Source organism: Labrus mixtus, chromosome 15 (assembly GCF_963584025.1).
Source record: "Labrus mixtus chromosome 15, fLabMix1.1, whole genome shotgun sequence".
In the NCBI taxonomy this organism is placed as follows: domain Eukaryota; kingdom Metazoa; phylum Chordata; class Actinopteri; order Labriformes; family Labridae; genus Labrus; species Labrus mixtus.
Genome location: NC_083626.1, coordinates 11,764,145 through 11,787,516, shown reverse-complemented (window position 1 = coordinate 11,787,516; position 23,372 = coordinate 11,764,145). Strand labels below are relative to the sequence as shown.

Here is a 23,372-nt window from a genome sequence, read left to right as displayed (position 1 = left end):
ACAGTGTTTCTGACAATCACAAAACGTTTTTTTTTTTACTAAAATTTTAAATATTGTTAATTTTCCTGTTTGTCCAAAGTCTTTTTTTACAAGGGTGGCCATGGCTAAGTAGAAGGGTCGTCAGGTTCAATCCCCAGCTCCTTCTGACACATGTCTGATGTGTCCTTGGGCAAGACACTTAACCCCAAGTTGCTCCTTGCAACCTCTGCCTTAACCATGAATTGCTTTCGCTGATTTGCTGGCGGCATATGAATGGGATTAGTTACTTCTGATGGTAACTTTACATAGCAACCTCTGCCATCAGTGTGTGAATGGGTAGGTGTGACCTGCAGTGTCAAAGCGCTTCTGCAATGTTGTAACGTCAACTTTCTACAGAAGCCCAGAACAATCAAACCAAACACTGGGTCTCTAAAGCAGGCCATTTTGTTTGTGTTTTGATGAATAATACACTGGGAATGTAAGGGGAAGGGGAAGGTGAAGTCAGTTGGTCATCATCTGCAAACTCACTGATAGCTGCCTCTACACAGCTCTCCTTAAGATGTAAGACATGTTTTAAGGTATTAGTCTAAAAGATTAATAACCACAGCAATAAATCCACAAACTAAGATAAATATATCATCTCATAATTACATTGTATAGAGGAGAGTCTTGATAAACGTTTGAACATTCTGATTTTCTCAAACTTTAAATAGCCATCATGGCCTAATTACCTCAACATGTGGCTATTTTAATATGTCTGAGGAATATAAACAGGATTAACTCACTTTGCAAGAACAGCTTGAAAGCCATTTTCCCACAATTGTGGTGAGAGAAGTTTGTTCAATTTTCCCTTTAGCTAAGCCCCCCCATGAAACCCACACAAAAAAGATTTAATTTTTTCCCATTGCAGTCAAAAATGAACATACATTTTTAGTGTTTTCATTCAATAAAATCCCAACACAATAGGCCTTCACACCTGCTCTTACCAAAATACTTTTAAATCAATTATCCAGCAAGGGTGTTACCATGATTTGAGTTAATATGTGCAAATCTAATTTTGACAACCTCGTCTGCACCCTTTGAAGGAGGGCTTGGACCCCTTGTTGGAAACCAGTGCTCTAAAAGCTCTACCTTATAAAACAATTGTTTTTATGCTTGGTCCTTTCTGAGGCAGGCTAACGTGCAGTGAGACACTTAAATATTCACTTAAATCTCATAATGCTTAATTGACTGTCATCAGGCAACAGTTAAATGTTGAGATCAGTGAGTATGAATGATGGCTCAGATAGGAACAATGAACACATTCCATACCTGATAAAACCAGTGTTTACATGTTCCTTTCCTCCCTGAGGTGAGATTTAAATCTCTAACCCTGACTCTGCTTTAAATCTCTGGTGTTTTGAAATCTTTGCTCCATATAATTTTCTTTTGTGGTAAAGAATTCAACCGATTCCTGCCTCGAGGGCATAATTACATTTATCTCCTGAAACACATCTCCTTCAAAGGAACTTGGTGCATGAACATGTTGTACCCTGTAGGTACAGAGGACATGCTTTATTTTAGATTCCTGGTGTGTTTATTTTAAGTATTAATTCACTTCCAATTCTTAATTACTCATACTTATATTAGTTTGACACATGTAGACCTTTACCACAATGATGAGATGAAAAATAAAACACGTTCAAGTAACAAGCTCAAGTAGCTGAATAATTCTGATGTGTCATGCTGTGCATAAGCCAAATATTGTGTAGTTGTGAGGTCAAGTCTGAGAATTTATATAGCCCTTAAGGTTAATTATTGGGACTTTTAAGTTTTCTACATTGCCACTACATACTGGTACAGTATTAAAGTGTGTCATATTTGTCAAATGTAAAGTAAATGGTAAATGGACTTGAGCTTGTATAGAGCTTTTCTAGTCTTCAGATGCTTTTATACCGCAGGTCACACCTACCCATTCACACACTGATGGCAGAGGTTGCTATGTAAAGTTACCATCAGAAGTAACTAATCCCATTCATATGCCGCCAGCAAATCAGCGAAAGCAATTCATGGTTAAGTGTCTTGCCCAAAGACACATCGGACATGTTGCTGCAGGAGCTGGGGATGGAACCCCCAATTTTCTGGTTGAGGGACGACCGCATCTACCAACTGAGCCACAGTCGCCCAAAGGACAAGGCCCATGTCATGTAAAAAAAGAAAAGCATGACATGGCTGTGACAGATCCCTAGCTGTTTGTTGATGTGTATTACATAAAGTCCAAACATCACCTTAGTTTGACTGACAGTCAATCTAAACAACAACCAGTATGTTTACTGGGCACTTAAAATGTCTAAACTGTACTTTGAGGCGGTAAGTGTTTCCTTCAATTTTACTGAGTATTATATTGAAGAGAATGTCATGCAACTGAACCAGACATCCTAACAGAGCAACAGCTCTGCAGATTAAATGGCAGGTTTGATATGCAGCTGTTACGGACAATAAATATTTCCCCCATCTTCAAGGGTACTGACAAAAACGTGATATTCTTAACATCACAGGTTCCACATACTTTCAAAGTGTTTTCAAGTGCCATCTGGGGAAGAGCAGAACCACCCAAAAGTCATAAATATAGATCCACATGTCAAACACTTGTGATCCACATGACTCAAACAGCTAACAACTGCAGTACTTGTGTAAACATACTGTACATGTTGTAGTAATTGAATGTTCGCCCAAAAACAGTTCCAATGAACACAATTAAACCTTACATTATTGAGGAAGAAAAAAACACTGAACCTTGTTCAAAAAAGGTCAGTATATTCCTCCCTTTTGTAATCCTTTAAATCACTTTGGCATTAGAACTACAGGTTTTGCATTTCAAGTCTCTAAACTGTTAACATGAAACAAGAATTTAAGACACATTTTGACCATTAAGATGAATTAGACTTATTAATGTAAACCCTCCATGATTGAGGATTAAATCTCAACTCAAACTTTGCACACAAGGTGGGTTATGTTTCCAACCATGACAAAACATTTCCAGTGGTTCTTCCTTCTCCATACATGTTTGGCAGATGAAATTCAACTTTTTGCACCTGAATGTTGGTTTTTAACCAAGCTTGAATGCATTGTAACTGTTCACTGCTGCGAATACTAAGGTTGGTGAATTGCAGATAATAATATTTTTCCCATATCAGATATAGCGCACTGTTCATTTTTAAATTCAACAATGTAATTTACTGTAGTTATTTTCTGTACTCCCAGTAGAGTTGTAGGCCCCATTACAGCTGTAAATGCCCAAAATCAACCTCTCAGACTTTTAAGATCATCTTTATCATCCATGTTTCAGTGGTCCACTTTGTCATGAATCAAAGGATTGACAGGGTTTATTACCACTGTTAACCCTGGCTTGCTCTTCCAAGTCACCTTGAACATGTGGTCAGGACTCTTTATGTTTACCAACTGCGATTGGAATTTTGAGAAAAAGAGGAAGAATAAGAATAAGTAGAAATTAAAATGATGTAGGTTATCATTACAGTGGCCGGTAGGGGTCAAACGCTCAGCAACTGATGAAATGACATACATTTAGAAAAACGCAAAGCGGCAGCTTTGCTAAGTTGGCTGCCCGGCTACCGGCACCGTTGCCCAGCTTAAGAAGGCTACGGGACTTCCGTCTGCCAGGATTTTGAACTTATCAGGCCCGGGGCAGAGGGCTCTCCGTGGATGAAGTGTCAGTGTTTGATGACAGGGAGTAATGTTAAACTGTAGCAAAGAGATGAGTAGCGAGTTCAACACGGACTCCGTGGATGGCGAAAGCACAAAGTTTCAGGCTGGTAAAGCGGGTGCAGAGGGATAAGTTGCAGCTGGAGCTCATAGCCCCAGAGCTAGCACTAGCTCCAGGCATCCCGGGGCTAACAGCCACAGATCCACACTCGGCTCTCGTCCCCGATGTCAAAATCCCGGTCGGACTCGCTTTATCTCCGCGTTTCAGTAACATTGAAGTTATCCTGTGTCAACTTCCCTATCTAAACATAACTTTCTGATCCTAGCTGTCCCTCTTACTCTCTCCCGTAGGCTAAATAAACAGATCCACAGCGCCCCTACAGGCCTGGAGCACTTCCGTTTAAGGCTGAACTTGCAGCGTTTCTGTGTTTGCTGTTGTTTTCTGGTTGTGTGTGTTTTGAATTAAGTTTTGTTTCTGTACTTGCAGCGCGTTCGATGCTTATGCAGTTGTTTTTCCTATTTGCAGCGCGGTTGTTTCTTTTGCAGCGCGTTTGTGTCCTTGCATTTGTTGTGGTAGTTTGCATTTTCTTTTGGATGTGCAGCGTTTCTATATATGCTGCGCGTTTTTCTATATGTATGTCGTTTCACCAGTTGCTGAGCGTTTGACCCCTACCGGCCACCGTATTACCTCCTAATGAAAACACAATGGACTTTAATGCATCCTTTTCATTTTCTCTGTGTACATGAAAAACAGCATCTGGTTGATGTAAGAAAGAAAGTATTTAATGCAAAGTAAGCCAAGCATTACTCATATTGGATTGTCATATATGCTACAAACTTTAAACCCCAACTCATAATCAGAATGCATAGATGATAAATATCAACATGATATTATTGTGTCTGGAATTAATTATCCAATCAAAGCAGCCTTTATTGTCTTTAAATTACCTGTACCATCCAGTGTTCACTGTATATAACAAGAAGTCCTTTCATTCAATCAACCAGAACCCAAATAACGAACTGTAAGCTGTGGTAGGGGCCCTGAACCTGCTGTCCTGTGGTCAGGATGTCTGCACATAAATATTTCCCAGGCTGTACTGTGGGAATCATGTCTTCTTCTGAGCGATATTATTGGTGCTCTATCAGAAGGTTAATTCTGAGGCTTCAGGGTAAGCTTATTGAAAGTGGACTTAGTGGGACATTCCTGGATGATAGCTGGTATTAGAGCTTCAAGGGGTCCACTTGGTCTCATGCTCTTCCTAAGGAGGGGAAAGGTGGTCTGACTACAGACATGCAGCTCTGTGATGTGAACCTTTTTTCTATGTTTCATATTAATTCTACGGCACAATAACAAGAAACAAGTTAAGAGGTAGAAGAGTCCTTTCCTTGTAATAACAGGATGTGTTTCTCAATTTTTAAGAAAACAAAAACATTTTATTACAATTTACAAGAAAATGTACCCATTATTTTAATCCAAATAACTATTGTTTTCCGTGACATGAAAAGCTATGCTATTATCATCACAAGATCACAAGATACCTAATTTATCATCTTTTGATGAAAGCATCACAACCACTGCTACCCTCAGACTATATAAAAATATCTTGTACACTTTTGCTCAGCTACAGATATCCCAGTTTGAATCACAATTGATCTAATAATGACGGTCATTATTTGCAGAACAAAATATCAGTTACTGTTGTTTTAATTTACAGAGTGACATTCAAAATGTATGAGGTACTGACTTGCCCACATGGGAAGATAACATATGGAATGGCATTCGAGGTAGCATGGAGAGATTAACGGATCCTTATGACTTGATATGATGGCTGTCAAAACCTCTGTGGGGGGAAATGGGAAAGGTCTGACCCGTTGATAACCATAGAGTTAACCTTAGTACACTTGACCACTCTTCAGATGGCCATGAGCAAGCAGTTTAGGAAGAACAAAAGAACACTGCAGCTGACAGATAATAAACCCCAAGGCTCCCCAGCTGTGGACTAGTAGCTCAACTATTCCCAAGGTAGATATATTTTTTATTTATGTAGTCATTGTTTACTTTATATAACAGGGCTGTAAATTGTCAACAAATAAGTTCTACACAAAAGGAGCAAATAGATATTTTCATGTTCTCTTTACAGGGAAAACACCAAATAACTGAAATATTTTCTCTCATCAATCAGTGGTACAAAGTAGAAGCATGCCTTAAGGACATTAGGACCTGGGTGACCAACAAACTTTTTTCGCTGCATAACTCAGACAAAACTGATGTTTTTGTGCTCGGCCCTTAAACAAATGAGAGAGACTTTTTCTAAAGACCTAACATAGCATCAGTCTGGCATTAGGCACCACTGTCAGGAATCTGGGAGTTCTGTTTGATCAAGATACTTATGTCCTTCAATTCTCATATAAAACAAAATTCAAGAACAGCCTCTTTTCCCCTTCATAATTTATCTAAACTCAGGCATATCCTGTTGTAAAACGATGCAGACAAAGCCTCCAGGTTGGATTATTGTAATTCTCTTTTATCAAGCTGCCCCTTGGAAGTCTCTAAAGACTCTTCGGCTGGTCAAAATGATGCAGCTCTGATTTGACTACAACTAGGTAAAGAGATCATATTACTTCTATATAATGTCTTCTTACTTACAACGCTCCTAATGATCAGGCACCATCTTATCTTACAGACTTCATAGTGCCGTGACCCCGCTAGAACAACGCTACCAGAATGCAGGCCTGCTCGTGGTACCTACAATCTCTATATGTACTATAGGTAGAGCCTTCAGTTATCAGGCGAAACCCATTCTTCAAGGAAGAATGTGCAACATTTTTCACATAAATAAAGCATAAATAGTATATCAATCAATCAATCAATACATTTTTATTTGTATAGCATCAACATATCCTATGTAATTGTCTCTCTGAACCATGACCTTTTTTATAATGAATGTGAAGGGGAGTACAGTATGTTTAAAGCGTGTCATATTTGTCATTTGTAAAGTAAATGATAAATGGACTTGAGCTTGTATAGCACTTATAGTCTTCAGACTACTCAAAGCACATGACTGTCTACAATGAGTGAGAAGCGCGAGTCCTGTTGGCTGCACATAATAGTATTGCATGTCACAATCTGTAAATTTTCCTCTTCTTAACCATATATCATCCTGGGAGCTCCTGAGCTCTCTTGTCCCATAGGTTCCTCTGGATCATAGTGCTGCTGTGGATCCCCCCTCCGACTCCCATTGCTACAACTATTAATGTCTGTTTAAACAAGTTGCATGCAAACACCATTAACACTTCTATGAGCTTGTAAGTGGTAGGAAACTATTTATAAAAATGTAAGTTACCAGTAATTGTTTAACAGCATATTTAATTGTTTCTTTCCATTCCACATCCATTACAATTTCTCATCTTTATAAAGATTGATTAAGATATAGAAATATAACATTAGAAATGTGCAAATAGTTGTGCATTCATACATACAAACAATAGAAATGTATACAGATTGAGCCATGAATGTTTTTGTGTAAATTCGATCACTGACGTATCCTGTAATGTGTAAAAAAATGAATGAAGTCATGTGCTCAATGTTTTTTTGCTATACTATTGAACATTTAAATCAAATCTGATTCTTTAATATTTTTTTAATAATGTATTCATTTTAACCTTTTTTTATTTCTCTCCTATGTCAATTATACAAACTTCCAACATTGACAAAAAATACTATAACATTAGGATGTAGCTTGTCAAAAATGATCCCAATAAATGCAAATAAACCAACACAAATCTTGTACACAATATACACACTATACATATTTTGAAAGGCACTGATGATTTGGAAAACTGGTTGCTTTACTGAACTATCAGGGAAAAAAAGTTATTGACACATTTTTATTAGCTTGGTCAGGAAAGACAAAGCCACAAAATAACTGGTCAAAATTAGAAACAGAGTGTGAATGTAAACTGTAAAACAAGCTTCAGTATGCTCATAATAAGTCAGATGGAAATCTCTTTTACAGTACTTTAATTTAACCACAATCAATCATTTATTTAACAATGATTGTGGAGAATATTAATTAATTAATTCTTGGCAATTGGGCAAATTATTAAAATACAGAAATTGTAGATTCTGTTATTCAGGAAAATCTTCAGAGCATGCTGGAAAGGTTCTGACACTCTTGGGGTGCAGCATTACCCAAAAACACCTCCTCGGATTAAACTCTATCTTCATTGTTTTTCCCCTCACAAGCTTGTACAACCCTTGTAATTTTATACAGCATCATTATCTAGTCAAATAAATGTAGGAAATCTGACAGACCATAATAATTTCTTGGCTTCCTGCAACTAAAATAACCAGGAAAAGCCTACCCAAATTTTGAGTTAGAACTACACAAATGACGACACATTAGCAAACTGTTTGCTAGGAAGTGCCATAATGCTAACATTCCCTTTTTAAAAGGTTCTACAATACCAGAGGGAAGGCAGACTTAAAGTGTGAAAATATACACCAAGGTTAAGGTTATTAGCGTTCAACCACCTCCTTATTTACGTCTATTATTGCAGCCATAATTTTACTTTTCACTATTAACCTTTTCATACTTACAGTATAATAGTGTTAGCTTGGAAGTGGTTTAATTCCTAAATTTTCTTTTTAAAGTGCTGTACAGTAAACTAGAAAATACGTAAACTTATTTATCTATTTTTGTTGAAACATCACCTCTGAGCTACCAGAGAAATGTCAGCAAGCACTTTCTTACCAATATTAGCGTTAGCTTGATATCTACACTTTTACAATCATGTTATACAGCACTTTTAATTGGTAATGTTGGCTTTCAGCCACTTTCTATCTAATAGTAAAATTGGTTTTAGCTGCATTGGCAGGACATGGGTTAGAAAATCTCTTGTTTTAGCTTGAGAAATGGCCTGTTGAGCCTCAGTCTATTGTCTTTTCAGTTGCTTATCAACCATGGAATGATGAAATGATAATGATTGCCAGATTCCTTTAGATCCCTTTGCTGTTTCTAAAGAGACCGCATTATGGCGTCATACCAGCATTTGGGCCTCCCTCACAGTTATATCAAAGGAAAATGCCCACCATTGGAAAATGGTGAAAGGAAAACGTACAAGTGGTCACCACTATATTATGTAAGGTGCCAACATTTTAATATAAATATTGTTTGTTCAGTGGCAGTCAGAAGAGCTTTTTGATAATGTGGATAGTGAGACAGATAAGTGGAGGCCAATAAAAACTCAAATGATTCAAACACTGTTCAGTGGTAATGCAGGAATGGCCCCAGAAGCAAGTAACACAATCACAAAACTGTTATGTATTTGTGTGATTGCAGCAAGTTATTTTATCAATTAAACTCTATTTGTAGTGTAGCTTTATGGAATTTGACATGCTTTAACCACAGTCATTTTACACCTCGGGCAAACTACTTTAAATTGTATTCTTGAACCCAATATACTGACCAGGATAATGAGATTTGCAAGACCATAGCTCTCTATCAAGCTATTTACTTAAAAGATAAAACCGGCATTCATAGAGTGAAAAAATCCTACAACAAGACCAAAACTTACTGGTTGTCTCTTAAAATTATTAATGTCCCTAATTGTATGGCATTCCACCACCAGTCATTTCTATTGTCACACAAACTTTAGTTTCATCTTATACAAAAACTAACTTACTTGCTAAAGCTGTGACTAAACAGGCAATATTTGCAAATACAACCAACTCATTTAAATTTTTTGGTAATTTCTTGAGATTTTTCAACAATTAAAAAATTATTATCATCGGACTTACTTGTTATAATATCAGTAATCCACAGCGTCAAGCAGAAGAAGAAAAAAAGACAGTTTAAGGATATGATTTTTCCCAGGGGAACTGTCAGTTTTTGGATTATTTTAGGTTAGACAAAAAATGAATGGTTGAGAACAGATTTTAGCCAGTGGTGTTGATTTAACAGAATAATGAATATACTACTACTTAAGGTAGTTACAAAGAGCACAAAGGATATAGCATTTCTGAAATAAAAATCAAATATGCAAACTGTCAGGTTATTTATGTCTTCCAGACTGACCATATGGGCTCATAAACCATAGCTCAGTAATATGCCCCCACGGCACAGGTGGTTAAAAACTTTTCTTCTTATCTTCTTATGTTCTCATGTGTTTAAAAAGTCAATGTTCTACAATTTCCATCCATCATGGCTCTGATCGAAAATTTATGGTTTCCAACTTTTGAAATATCTTTGTTGTCCCCTATAGACTGATATACGCTGATCTTGTTGCTTTTAAAAAGGGAGTCAGATGTCGTCCACAACCCTCTGTTACCAGATGTAGATGAAGGGTTCGTCTGATCAGTCTTGACAGAAGCAAGGTCAATGGTTAATATTCTATGGCAAAAGTTATCCTCATGCTGTTCAACAAAAGGCGGATCATCACCGAGGATATGCATCAATTTCGAGTTCTTGAAATCATTCAGCCTGATAGAACTTGCTCCAAAGGTTATGATGCTGAGGAATAGTACAACTCCCAAACTCTTTCCTTAAATGTGAACATGCCGACAGAGGCAAGAGTGTCAAACAGAGAGTGAAGGGCCCAAAGTGGAGGGAAGGATCCATTCCCCGCAAGGAAAACAGCTAATGAAGATAGAGTGCAGACTGTCATCCAGGACCAGGGACTCTGTGACTCTTGATTGGCACTTTCTGAAGGGAGCTGTGAAGAAAACATTCCACATGTAATTAGCAAGTTAAAGGGCCCTTTAAGTGTTTAAGTATAACACAATGATGAAGCCAGGAAAATCACACAAAATGATTAAAATTTGTTAATTTTAAAATTACTTTTTCTTTGTATAGCTCAAATTTATAAAAATCCGAACTACATTTCGAACAATGAAACCAAAAGGACATATGCTATCTGCACCTCTCTTTGTAATCTCTCAGCCCAAGGCAAGATATCTCTGATGACATCACTTGGGTCGGTTTCTTTCTATTTTCTCTATGGGGAAATCAAACATGATCTGAGATATAGGTGGGTGGCCCCTTTTAAGACACTGACCTTTTAAACATGACTGCACACTGATAAGGAGTAAAACCCTGCAAAGTTTGAAATCTCAGGATTTAATAGGTATTGATAGGTATATAATAATAATAATAATAATAATAATAATAATAATAATAATAATAATAATAATAATAATAATAATAATAATAATAGGCCTACATTTAATTTATAATGCATTTTACATTTTTGCAAAAAAATCTCAAAGTACTAATGTTAATGCTAATACATGATTTTTTTTGTAGAGGGGGGATTATTTGTTAAAGTATAGTAAACTATTTTATGTGCTATCTTCAGACCTTATGTACTGGCTATAAATAAATAATAAACAATAGGCAAAAGAAAAAAAATTGACTAATGTGTTGATAAGTTTACTTCTTTGGACTAATTAACAAGAGAGTTGCCTTTTTTTCAAAGTATATGCATAAGTCAGAATAGAGTGATATTTTTGTTTAATTGTAATATTAAGATGTGTGAATTAAGTTTTTACTTTTTTTAAGTGGATAAGACTTCACAAAGCAGACAGCTATATAACATTGACAAGAGGTGGGTAATAACAAGCAGACAAAAATATAATCCATGATATTTATAACTTCACAGTCGTTGAAAGGGAGCAACACATGTTTCTTTGTTTAGAGTCTCAGTATGTCATTGGATGGAGAAGTCCTACTTGCTGCACGCTTTATTACACCACATTAATCCTCCGTCTCCTGATAATCAATTTCTGTGGATTTGCTTTTCACTATTTTAATCACAAGATTGATGATACCTACTTCAAAAATCATTTTCATGACAGTGGAGGCTACAACTGTTGAATTGTTATAGCCTTATGAAAGAAGTTTAAAATTATTTGAATAAACTCAAATATTAACAATTGTATTCTACATTAATGTATAATGTAATGTACAGCTTTTTTTTTCTTTTATAAACCAATTAACTGCATTTAGATGGAACGACACAAAGTACCCAAAACTGCCCATGAATAATGTTTTACATTACAAACAGCATTGTAAGCTAAATGGTAGGATGGTATGAAATACCAACTAAGAAAACAGAGTTGAAAGGATTCAATAAATGCAAGCATTAGTCTGACCTTGACAGACAAAAATCATTGCACTGAGGGTCTGAGTCAGGCGAAATACAAATGCAGCGCTGAGCCTTTGCCCCTTTGTGTTCAGCTGCTTTTCCTCCAACATCACGTCTGATTCGTTGTTGTCCTCTGTAGCTCGACATTCCATATGGAACCGTGCGTCTGAAAAGTAAAAACAGACACAAACCTTTTCAGCTAGTGTGAAAATAGGCTATAAATCACATCATCAAGGGTCAAACATGGACACTACTCTTCCATTTTTCATGAGAAAGAATGTGGACTGACAACATCACGTGTTTAGAGCAGTTTAGATTTCAATAAAAAACATTCATAAGGAAGGATGCAAATTGAAACCTACAATGTGCTTTACAGTTCAACCTGTCTCCTGGGGGTAAAAAACCTTTCAAACTTTTTCCTGTTCAGTGTAAAGTAGCTGCCATTAGTAAGATTACTGTCTTCATGTATGACAGAGGTCTGTAAATACTGACATCAGCTGGGGGCTATTTTCTCAAGTTGTAGAACAAAAGGGTCTTTAAGGAGGCAATAAAGATCACTGCCTTTGTATGCGTTCCATACTAAAAATGTACCGTATGTCCCTGGATTTTAAAGAATTCACAGCCAGTTTTGTGACTTTATTTTCTATCACAATGCACTTTTGACATTTTGAAAGCACTCTCAAGCTTTTTTTCTTTCTAATGTTGTGGTATAAGTCCATATCCCTATCAGTCTTTAAACTATGTCAATTTGTCCCAACTTGCTAAGCAGTAATGAAGTTCCCTGTTTACCTGAAACAGCCCAAAGCAGTCTTGGAACAAGAAGACAGAAAAAGAAAGAATGCTTTCCTACAGTCTTGCCAAGGATTTAATATGCGGTTAAAAGAGGTGGCAAAACAGACAGAAGAAAACAAAAAAAAAGGTGTTGGTGAATATATTTTAGTAACAAATGTGGTATGCTGGATCAAAAGTTGAAAACACTGTGTAGGCTCAAATTATGAACAACGGCTACTTTTCTGCAAGCATGCCAGCTGGTAATGTTCACTGATCATTGGTCTATCACACGCAAAGCAAACTCATGGAAGCAGAGTGTGGCCCTCTGATCAGGACAGGCCTCAGGCTGTAGGTGATCTTAAAATGACTGTGTTTGAGGGTGGCAGGAACGCTGTACTAAATCACCTCCGCCATAATCTCTCCACGAAGACGTAGAATCTGTTGGAACGGAACCCGACTTTGTTATCATGAGTCATCTGAACTCTGTGGTATGAGTACCATCCACAAGCATTAGCTAGCATTGGCTGTACGCAGGAGACCAGTCCATGTGAAGAACAATAGCGGTGGGACACAATCCATCGTAACGCAATCCAGGAACCCATCAGCAGTCATCTATTGACAAATTAGCTATAATTAATCATCAATCATTATAATTAATATATTTGAACAAATATTTGGGTGAAAGTGCTGCTAAACCCTGACAAATTGTCCACCACTCTCTGAGGCGCATATATCGTGATCTGACGGGTAAATTCTGAGATTGACTCCTCCATAATGCCATCTTTATATCACCTTACTCTGTGTTTGTCCATGTAATAAAACAATTCTTGCCTGTCTCTCTTTCTCTACCTTTCTTCTTCGCCCATTTAGTGGCAGCAGATTGCTGCATACCAACGAGTCTTCTTCTTGAGCTTTCTGTTGGTAAGGACGTTTTCCCTGCCACTTTGTGCAAGTGCTTGGTGGATTAATGTTTGGTCCCTGTTACAAACAATATCATAGTTATAACAATACTGTTGAAGTATCACAAAGAGCGCTGGTGGTGCAGTGGTTAGTGCGCGCGCCCCATGTATGGAGGCTGTAGTCCTCCAAGCAGGTTCGAATCCCACCTGTGGGTCCTTACCCTCATGTAACTCCCCACTCTCTCACTCCCCAAAAAAATATGACAAAGAGCATCATCTACAGCTGGTCTTTATGCAAAATATCACAAGATAACCTTTGTTGTGATTTGATGCTATATAAATAAAAACATACACATGACTGATTAAAATGTTGTCAATCAATCAAATCAATATAAATCCATCAATGTGAGTAATGTTAGTTCATCATAATGAATTCCTTTAGTTTTAGTAGACTAAAAACTGCAAAATAAATCAAATGAACATCACAGAACTAAAGTAGTTTGATTACCAGTAAAGTCCCTTTAAACAAATCAAAGACATGAGCACAATAATTCAGTCATGTCCACCATGAAGGAAAGTGGCTTATCTTTGCCAGACCAAGTAGGATATAAGAGTTGCATGACATATTCCGTGTGATCTCTGTCCATTTGGCTTCACAGCTTCTGCACTGGGGCGGTAGAGTTGCCATCTCTCAACCAGAAAGTTGCGGGTTCGATCCCCAGCGATCCCTGCAGCTACTGTACATGTGCGTTGCTCCCGCTGCTTGGTCTTAGTTTCTTGTAATGTACACAGCAACCACTGCCATCAGTGTGTGAATGGGTAAGTGTGACACGCAGTGTAAAAGTGCTTTGAGTAGTCAGAAGACTAGAAATGCGCTATACAAGCTCAAGTTCATTCATTGAATGTTACAACTGTTGGGTATCCCTCATACTTTGTCAATTAATCTCAGTGGAGTTACACACACATATCAAATCTTCTCATATCAACTGGTACAGTAATGAGGCTCCGCTGGAGATTTTTCTTCATGTCAGCCTGACAAATTTATGAGCCCTTAGAGAAAAGACTTGATTTGAGCATGCATCAGAATGCTGATGAAGACATCAAGCTGTCACTCATTGGGTCTACATGATACCTGCTCGACTCAGGAGACGCGTAAGTATTTAAAAAGTGTTCTTATTAGAATAACACTAATTTGTAACCTAAACTTGAAATAAAACAACATTGACCATCTCTTTCGTGGTACTAACACAATGATACAGATGATGGTCAATCAGAGGATGGTGAAATTAGCAGGGGATGTTAACTTGAGCAGCAATAACTTCCACCTCCCTGATGTCAAAATTTGACCTTGCACTGGGTTTAAGTTTTTGTTGGGCTTGCCCTCACTTGAACCGCTATTGCGTCTAGCGCCATTACGCTGCAGGCAGCACTTCACGGGTGTGACTTGTTACAATGTTTTGTGTTAGTACGCAGCTCCGACTCCAGTCAGGCCAATACAACGCTGCAGTCTGAGTTTCTGATTTTTAATTGGTTAGCGTTACACCATCTGTCGACACTGGCAAAAGATGAGCAGATATGCAAGTCCAAAGAAGTTTATGAACTGTCATTCCGTGCTACTGCAAAAACAAATTATATCCTGTTGGTGGGTTTTATTTCTTAGTTTGGAAGATTTATTAAGGCTCTCATTATGAAAAAAAAAAACCACGTCTTACTCGGGAGTGTTGATCCAGATGATATCCAAGTGGCAGTAGTAGACGCACTCTTTATCCTTGTAGGAATAACAAGTGCAGCGCTTGGGTCTGGACTTTGCTCCTGTAGCTGCTTCAGCCAGGTGTGAACCCGCTGGTCCTCCGGAGTCAGACACTTTGCCGGAGAATGGGAAAGCTCCGGGGTTGACATAGGATGTCAAAACACCTTATATTGCACAAAATACATGTCAAAATTAAGCTATTTCATGAAGGAAAAAAAATGCGTAACATATGAACAGCCTACGTTAAAATGCGTAAAAGACTGTTGCAGCTTACATGCTTCAAATGCAGCCTACCTTGAAAGAAAATCAATGCAAGTATTTCCAAGAGAATGAATCTCGCGAGGATGGGTAGTATCCTTGCCATTCCAGACAATCCCAGAATCATAGCCTGATGAAGATGCAGCGCACGTGTCAGCTTAATCTCCCTCTAACATCGACTGAAAATCCATGAACTTCAATATAGATGTCCCAGTGAAGTCCATCTTAAATGATCCAGACGTCAAATAAACGAATCGGAGTTTGTTAGTCGCATAAATCCTCGCAGGTTCATGTCATAAATCCAACTTGTAATTTGCGCACTGATTTGAGAGGATTTGTTTCAACAGCCTAATTGCTCTTTACTGTTACGTGCGCCGCGTTGGGTTGAAATTTGGAGCAAAATCGGAGCAACGATGCTCTCAAAGTCTTTGCCTACTCAGGAGCTCCAATCAAATGTGCAGGGATTTGGAGTATCTCGGGTACACGCCCACACCTCTCATAGCAGCACTACTCACAGGTATGAGTTCCTGTTGGTGCATGAAATGACACTTGTCATGAGTAAAGATAATGCATTGGCCCCTGGGCCACTCATCTACTGCTAATTAATCCAACTGAATCGAAATCTCACACTAACAGTTGCAACAGGCACATGCAGGATATACACCCACTGTGCTCCCTGGGTGCAAAAACACTGCAAACATGCCTTTTTCATGCTCAGTGTTAGATAATATATGATAAAATATAGTTTCCCTTGGCCTAGTAGCCAAGTGTAAAATAAACATCATGACAATGAGCCCTCTAGGGTGTCTTTTAAATGGTGAAAACATAAAACTGTTTCCAATGCTGCCCTGCAGGCAAAACAGATTCATGCCTATAAGTTGTTTCATAGAGTTCCCTGTATGTCCATGTTAACAACTCATCTTCTTTTCTATTGCTTCTTCTTCTTTTAATTTAATTTAATTTTTTTATTTACACATACGTTATAATTAAACTAGACACTCCAAATGTATGGGAAGAAAATCCTTCCTCTACATGTAAACACCTCTGTGTTACAAAAGAACCACAGCAGAGACTATCGCAACTTGCTCAAAGGCTGGGCATGCCTCCAAGAGGAGGTACTAGGGAGAAGCTCTAATAGATGATGTTCTTTAAACAAGCCAATAGTTTCTGAGAATTAATTCGAGCAATAGTTTCCCAGCCCAGAGCAGCAATCCATTTTTACTTTAGTCACTTTGTAAAGTGACTGTTTTGAAGTTTATATTCCTACCAGTTTAGACCAACATACCTCCAGGCCTTTCATACAGTGCTGCTAACACACAGGAATTATGTTTTCCCTCCACAGTCCATTTGAGGTAACACTTTGTCTGTTATTGGTATTGCTATAGGCTACGTAAAGAGTTTACAAAAACTAGCTCAAGTCAATGTTCATATTTTAATAAAATATAGAGAAATTATATGCAAAGTTACCATGAATAATACATTAAGACTGACTGCAATTAATAATATTAAGTTATCATGTTGTCTAGAGAAAGACACCCTTCCTCAGCTGGAGTTCTGGCAGTTTCATAATTAATGTACAGCTGGGTTTAATTATAGGTGACTGCAAGCTGCACATAAAATGCATCCCAACAGGGGGAGCCAGAACCTTTTCAGGCAGTCTATACTTAAAACATCAATAATAAACAAAGAACACAGCAATGATTTCATATACTTTAAAAAATAATCAAGGAAAATCTCTCAATGAATCCTGCCTGCAGGTAGTGTATCCAATAAAGCCTGTCTTTCATCTCTGGGGAATCTTCATTGTGTCAATACCAATATGATGTGGTTCTCCTAAGCTGTGGTTTTGACTATTGGAGAGCACAGTCAACAATATTTATCCTCAAGATTTTGAATTGAAAACTTATGTTCAGAATTAAGGCGGTAAACCACATATTAAGTGTTACATGTGATTCTGCCATTAACCTTCATGTTGACAACAGATCACAGTTGGATTAATAATTATTCTAAGTTATAGAAGTGCAATGTTTACAAATATGACAAGGAAATTGCTACTTAAATTAATCATGTATTTTGAAGGACCACCCAGAGGTATAAGCATGTTTTATATTCAGCTAGCAATCTGAGTGGTCTCTTAAATATCACAATCAATGAAATTGAGACACAGCTGCTTGGCATTCTATGATGCGCGTATTGGGTTGCTTTCTGTTTTCCGCTGCTTCTTGTGTTGTGCTATGCTAGTTATCTAGCTTTCAATAGAGCTAAATGTTCATTTTGATTTGTTTCTTACTACTGCTGTTTTTGAAGCACTGCATTTTTAGATGTTTAGTCCTCCATACCGAAAATTTTAAATGTATAAAATGCATATTTTATTTCTAGCTTTTGAGTCGAGGGTTTCTGATTTTGTGATGCAAATCCACTGATCCAAATCCATTGTTTGTAGCAGCAGTAAGCAGATGTAACAGGTGCAGGCAGGGTGACCATATTTTCAGAACTCCAAATCAGGACACGTCAATTTTACTGCAAACTCACATGTATCAACCCACAGATTGGTGACCTGCTGTGGTGGTAGGTAAAGGTGCCCTACTGAGCAGCCCATTTGGTTGTTATTTGCCTCACTGAAGGAGGTCGAAACAGTGTTACTTCCAGCCTGTACCAACCATTGTGTTTTCTTGTTTTGATATGGCTTTGCGCAATGTGTCCTGGTTTCTATTCTGAATATATATCTGAATTTGCTGATTTTTTTTAAATAAAATGTAGTCCTCAGCACTGATACAATATTTTTTGTAGGTGACTTTAATATTCATGTGGATGCTGATAGCCTTTGCACAGCTTTTATGTCATTACATTCTATAGGCTTAACCCAGGGTTCAAAAAAACATACTCGTCGTTTTAACCACCTGGGTGTGGTTAAAACGATGAGTATGTTTGTTTACTTTATTCTAGCCTTGAATTCAATAACTTAACAGTTTTCCCAGAAAATCCTCTTCTACAAGATCGTTTCCGAAAAATGTTGGAATTCTTCCTATGAGACTTAATTCTGCGTAATAAAAACATTCTCTCTAAATGATCTGATATTGCTGTAGCTAAATTTAAAGAAGTTATTCCAGCTACTTTTAATTCACTACCATGTTTTAACCCAGTTGACAACTCTTAAAATTAAAATATAAGTCCATCAGCCGGATCAGTTTGTTGAGAGTGTTGTGGATTCGCTGAGAGTTACTCTTGATTCAATCGCCCCCCTGAAACAGAAAGTCACCAAACAGCAGAGATCCATAGTAAAACTCAGAAACCCATATTTTGAAAAAAACATTTTGTTATTTTGAAAATGTGGTGCTCCACCAACACAGATTTTTGTTTAGTCAGGCAAGTTAGTCATCATAAATATACGAAGGCCATGTTAGTCATGTTCAAGCTGCCTACTACTCCTTACTAAGTAAAGAAAATAAAAACAATCCTAGTTACCTTTTCAGCACTTTAGCTGGGCAGACTTAGAGTCATAGCTCCATTGAGTCATGTATTCCTTTAGCCCTCAGCAGTAATTATTTCACAAGTTTTTTAATAATACAATTCTAAATTTAAAAGACAAAGTGAATCTAAGAGCAACAATTTCTAATACAGCCATAAATCCATAATCATAATCAATAAAATATTAAAGGGAATCTTTGAGCTGCTCAACTTCAACCTCTATAATTAACAGAAGACTTCCCTGTTTCATCATCATCACAGTTGATAATGTTAATATCAGAATGATCAGTATTAATTGAAAGATAATATGCATTGTCATTTTTAAAACCGATCAAACTCAAATTTCCTCACATTACATTGGCTTAATTGTCAACCATCAGTAAGCCTTTTGGTGAGCCCTGAAGTAAAGATAGTGTTTAAACTGAAACATCAAATTTCTGCATTTTTTTCATACCCAAAAATAGTAGAAAGAGAGGGTGGAGAGACATCAGTAGAACACTGAAAGCCATTAAACTTTGCACAACAGTCTCTTCTACTGAATGTTTCCTACAGATATGAAGGCAATGTATACATGAGGATTTTGGTATGATAGTTGACTTACCGGGAGAGCAGCACTGTGAGAGACTAATTGTGACCAATATCAGGGAATGATTTTACTTTGCATTTTTTACATTCAGTAATTGTGTTCATTCTTTACATATAATAATGCTTTGAAGTGGATTTCCGTTGTTGATTATATGTTTGATGATGAAGAAATTCGCCGGTGAGACTGACTTGCTTTTAAACAGAATTATTTATTAACAAGTTGCAGAATCACTGAACACAGCCAATAATGATCTCTCTCGAACATACATTGAGAGTGCTATTTATACATAATGTCACAGGACACATGAGGACATCTGTTTCTTGTTCTTGGGTATCTCTCTGGACCCAGGGATCCCCTTGTTTACCTTCCACTGTGGGGGATTCTGTCTTAGATTTAGGCATGTCCTGGCAACTCATCACTCATCCTGCCAACAACACCTCTGAGCAAACATTCAACTGAAGGGGACTCCTCTATCAGATACAAATTCTTTCCAGATGTGTGCAGTATACAACTTAAAGAGCAGTATAATATCTCTGTCCTAGATATTTAAGACACTTCAGCTTCAAAGTTATTTTGGTTTGAGGTGGTTCCATAAAAAAGTCAATTTACTTTATTCACTCTGACAATGGTGGGTCTACTGTAACAATCAAATGGCTGTTGAATTTTGTTGTGATTGTGTGAAAGATTTTGCAAGACAGACTCATGGGAGTGTGTGCTTCTTCATACACTGTAACGTGAAATGTAATGTATAATTGACTGGTTCAGGTACACCTTGCTGTAAAGCAGGTGTTTTTCCTGTGAAGTGAGCATGCAGCCAGAATTTGATTCTGCCTTTGATTCTGTTGTTGACTGTCAACATTAGGACTAAAGGGATGTAAATCTAATTGTTATCAATGCATTAGATAGAAATTCAAACTGCTCCTTCTTGCTGCTTATTACCAATGACATACCAATACATCTGTCAACAATGGATAAGGATTGCAGATGTAGAATAAAGCCAAAACAACAAAGGTGTGTATAACTGCACAAGTCGTAACTGTGGAATGTTGTGGTCTTATCTTCGCTAAAATTTATTGCGTGTTTCTGAAGGTATAAAATTATTGCGAAACAAGCAAATACTAACCATGGCTGCAGTTCAAAAGTCTCCAGTGATGTATTTGAGATAAAGACAGCAAGCTGCCGATTACTGATTTGTAACTACATAAAAAATGTGAATCAGATTTCAATCAAACGCATGCCTAGCCTTGCTCCTTGTACTCTGAGTAAAACAAAATTAAAGGGGCATTTTAGGTTTAAGCTATAGGTGTCATGATTTGGTCTTATTTAGTTTTGTTTAGGTTTCCTTGTTTTATCCTGTCTATCCTAGTTTTGTTTGTTTACCTTGTGTGTTTTTGGTGATTACATTTTCCCCATGTCAGTTGTTCTCTGTGGTTCCTCTCGATTCCTCGTTGTTTTCCCTTTTTGGAATTTTGAAAGTAAATTTTGTTTGCCTTTTCCTTTTTTATTCAAATAAATCTTTTTTGGTTATACTGCAATTGTGTCCAGTTTCCTAACGTGACAGAATGAAGTGACCAGCTATGGACCCAGCAGACCCAAAACATTTTGAGTCCAATCAGTCACCCTGGACCAGGACTTGTCTAGCCTTTTTCCCTGGCACCCGAGGTAGAAAGAGACGCAGTCGGGCCTCAGGATGTCCGGATTCCATATCATCCAGCTCTCTGGTGGCTTTTCTGCAGGACCTTGCCTTGGAGCCGAGCAACAGAGTCCAGACCTCAACCTAAGAGTCAGCCACAGCAGCTGGTATGCCAGCCCAAGCCTCAGCCCAAGCCTAAGCCACAGCAGCCGATGTGCCAGCCCAAGCTTCAGCCCCAGCAGCCGGTGTGCCAGCCTTCCGGCTTCCCAGAGCCAGGACCTTCAGGCTTCCCAGAGCCTCAGCCTTCCTGTGTTCCTGTTCCAGCAGAGCGCCGTCTGCCCCCTGTTCCGGCAAAGCGCCGTCTGCTCCCAGTCCAGGCAGAGTGCCGTCTGTTCCCTGTGCTGGCAGAGCGCCGTCTGTTCCCTGTGCCTTTGCCTGCTAAGCGCTGTCAGTCCTCTATGCCTGTGCCTGCTGCGCACCTTCAGCCCCCATTGCTTGTTAATGCTGAGTGACTCCGGCCCAGTGTGCCTGCTGGACGACTCCGGGCCCCTGTGCCTTCTGAGCGACTCAAGCCCCCTGTTGCAGAGTGTGTGTGTGTGTGGGGGGGGTTCTGGTTCTCGGCGGTCCAGCCGACTCCTGGTTCCCCCTTGGCGGTCCAGCTGACTCCTGGTTCCCCCTTGGCGGTCCAGCTGACTCCTGTGTCTCCGTGGGAGGTCCTGCCAACTACTGTGTCTCCGTGGGAGGTCCTGCGCACTCCTGTGTTTCTATGGAAGGCCCTGCCCACCCCTGTGACACCGTGGGTAGCCCTGTGACTTCTGCGTCCGCGTTGGAGGCCCTGCCCATTCCTGTATCCTTGATGGAGGCCCTGCCCTCTTCAACCGTGTCGTTAGTCTCACCTCTGTCTGATTATCCATGTGTATTTGGTCTTAGTGTAAGAGTGAAAATGGGATATGCAAATAAGTTAGAAACATATGTTTATTATGTTCTTTCTCTATGCAGACATAATTTTAGTATGTTCTTAAATGATTGCTAAAATGTTGGTTACAAGTGTTTACAGTAATGTTAAAGAGCCCCTTTTTGGGGTTGGTATATTTAATCTATGTTCCTACTTTTGTACGTTCACAATAGCTAAAGTCCGAAAAAAGTGTCTGTTTTCATGTACTGCTCCTCCTTGCTCCCTCTACGCTCTGAGTCCGTCAGCTACGCTCTGCTGAGCCCACACTGTTAGACCCCACGTGGGCCAAGTCTGCTCTGATTGGTCTGCCGATCCGCTCTGTCGTTATTTGTCAGTTGCTCAGCACGGTTCTCGGAAATGTCCCGCCTCTTTTACCATATTGGGAATGCAGCCACTGGCTCCGTCCGAGGGGAGCATAAACATTAGCACCTTAGCACTACTGCGCTACCGCAGGCTACGGCATATCGTGGGCGTGCTACAGAAGTTAACGGGCGTGCAACATGAGCTGCTGGGCTTGCCACAACAAGCCAATGGGCTTAGATCAGTGATCTCACACTGACAATGACGTCAGACTGACACATTTTTATCGAGGGGGGCTAGAACCGAGCGTTACATGTGGCTAATGCTACAGCTAACATGAGGACATAGGAGAAGCCGCGTTTCCGCGGACTTTGAATTTTTGCACATAGATGTGCCTAAACATGCACAGGACACTTGAAAAACGCATATAAAACCAGAAAAAGCATAATATGGGACCTTTAATATCCTGTTATTAGGTAGGCCACCTAGTGGGCGCTGCAGGCAGGAGTGAGCTGTGTAGTCAGGGAAGGGAAAACAGGAGAAGAAGAGAGGTTGGGAAATGTATCGTGCGTCGGAGAAGCTGACTAAAGTTATGAGAAAGACTCAGAACGTGTTTGGACTGATTTATTCCTTCACATACACCCACGTCGCTTACATTAGTGTTTCTTCCCTCTTTTTGTCAGTTCATTGTTACATTTTTCCCATGTCAGTTGTTCTCTGTGGTTCCTTGCAATTCCTCGTTGTTCTCCCTTTTTGGAATTTTGAAATTAAGTTTTTGTTTGCCTTTTGCCTTTTTTGTTTCAATAACTCTTTTTGGGTTATACTGCAATTGGGTCCAGTTCCCTGTTTTCCTAACATGACAATAGGTGGATAAGGAATTGTTGGTACAATTAATTCAGAATCTTTCTAACAAATAATACAATTGC

The 23,372-nt window shown here is 38.6% G+C and overlaps 1 protein-coding gene across 1 annotated transcript; it reads right to left on the bottom strand.

The window, feature by feature from the left end:
- Positions 1-11,372: 11,372 nt before the first annotated feature.
- Positions 11,373-15,957, bottom strand: edn3b (endothelin 3b). The gene is made up of 3 exons (XM_061057441.1): positions 15,541-15,957; positions 15,209-15,410; positions 11,373-11,992 (listed from the first exon to the last, which is right to left on the bottom strand). Exons 1-3 carry the CDS (start codon positions 15,629-15,631, stop codon positions 11,824-11,826), a joined length of 462 nt encoding a protein of 153 aa, XP_060913424.1. The 5' UTR covers positions 15,632-15,957; the 3' UTR covers positions 11,373-11,823.
- Positions 15,958-23,372: the final 7,415 nt, after the last annotated feature.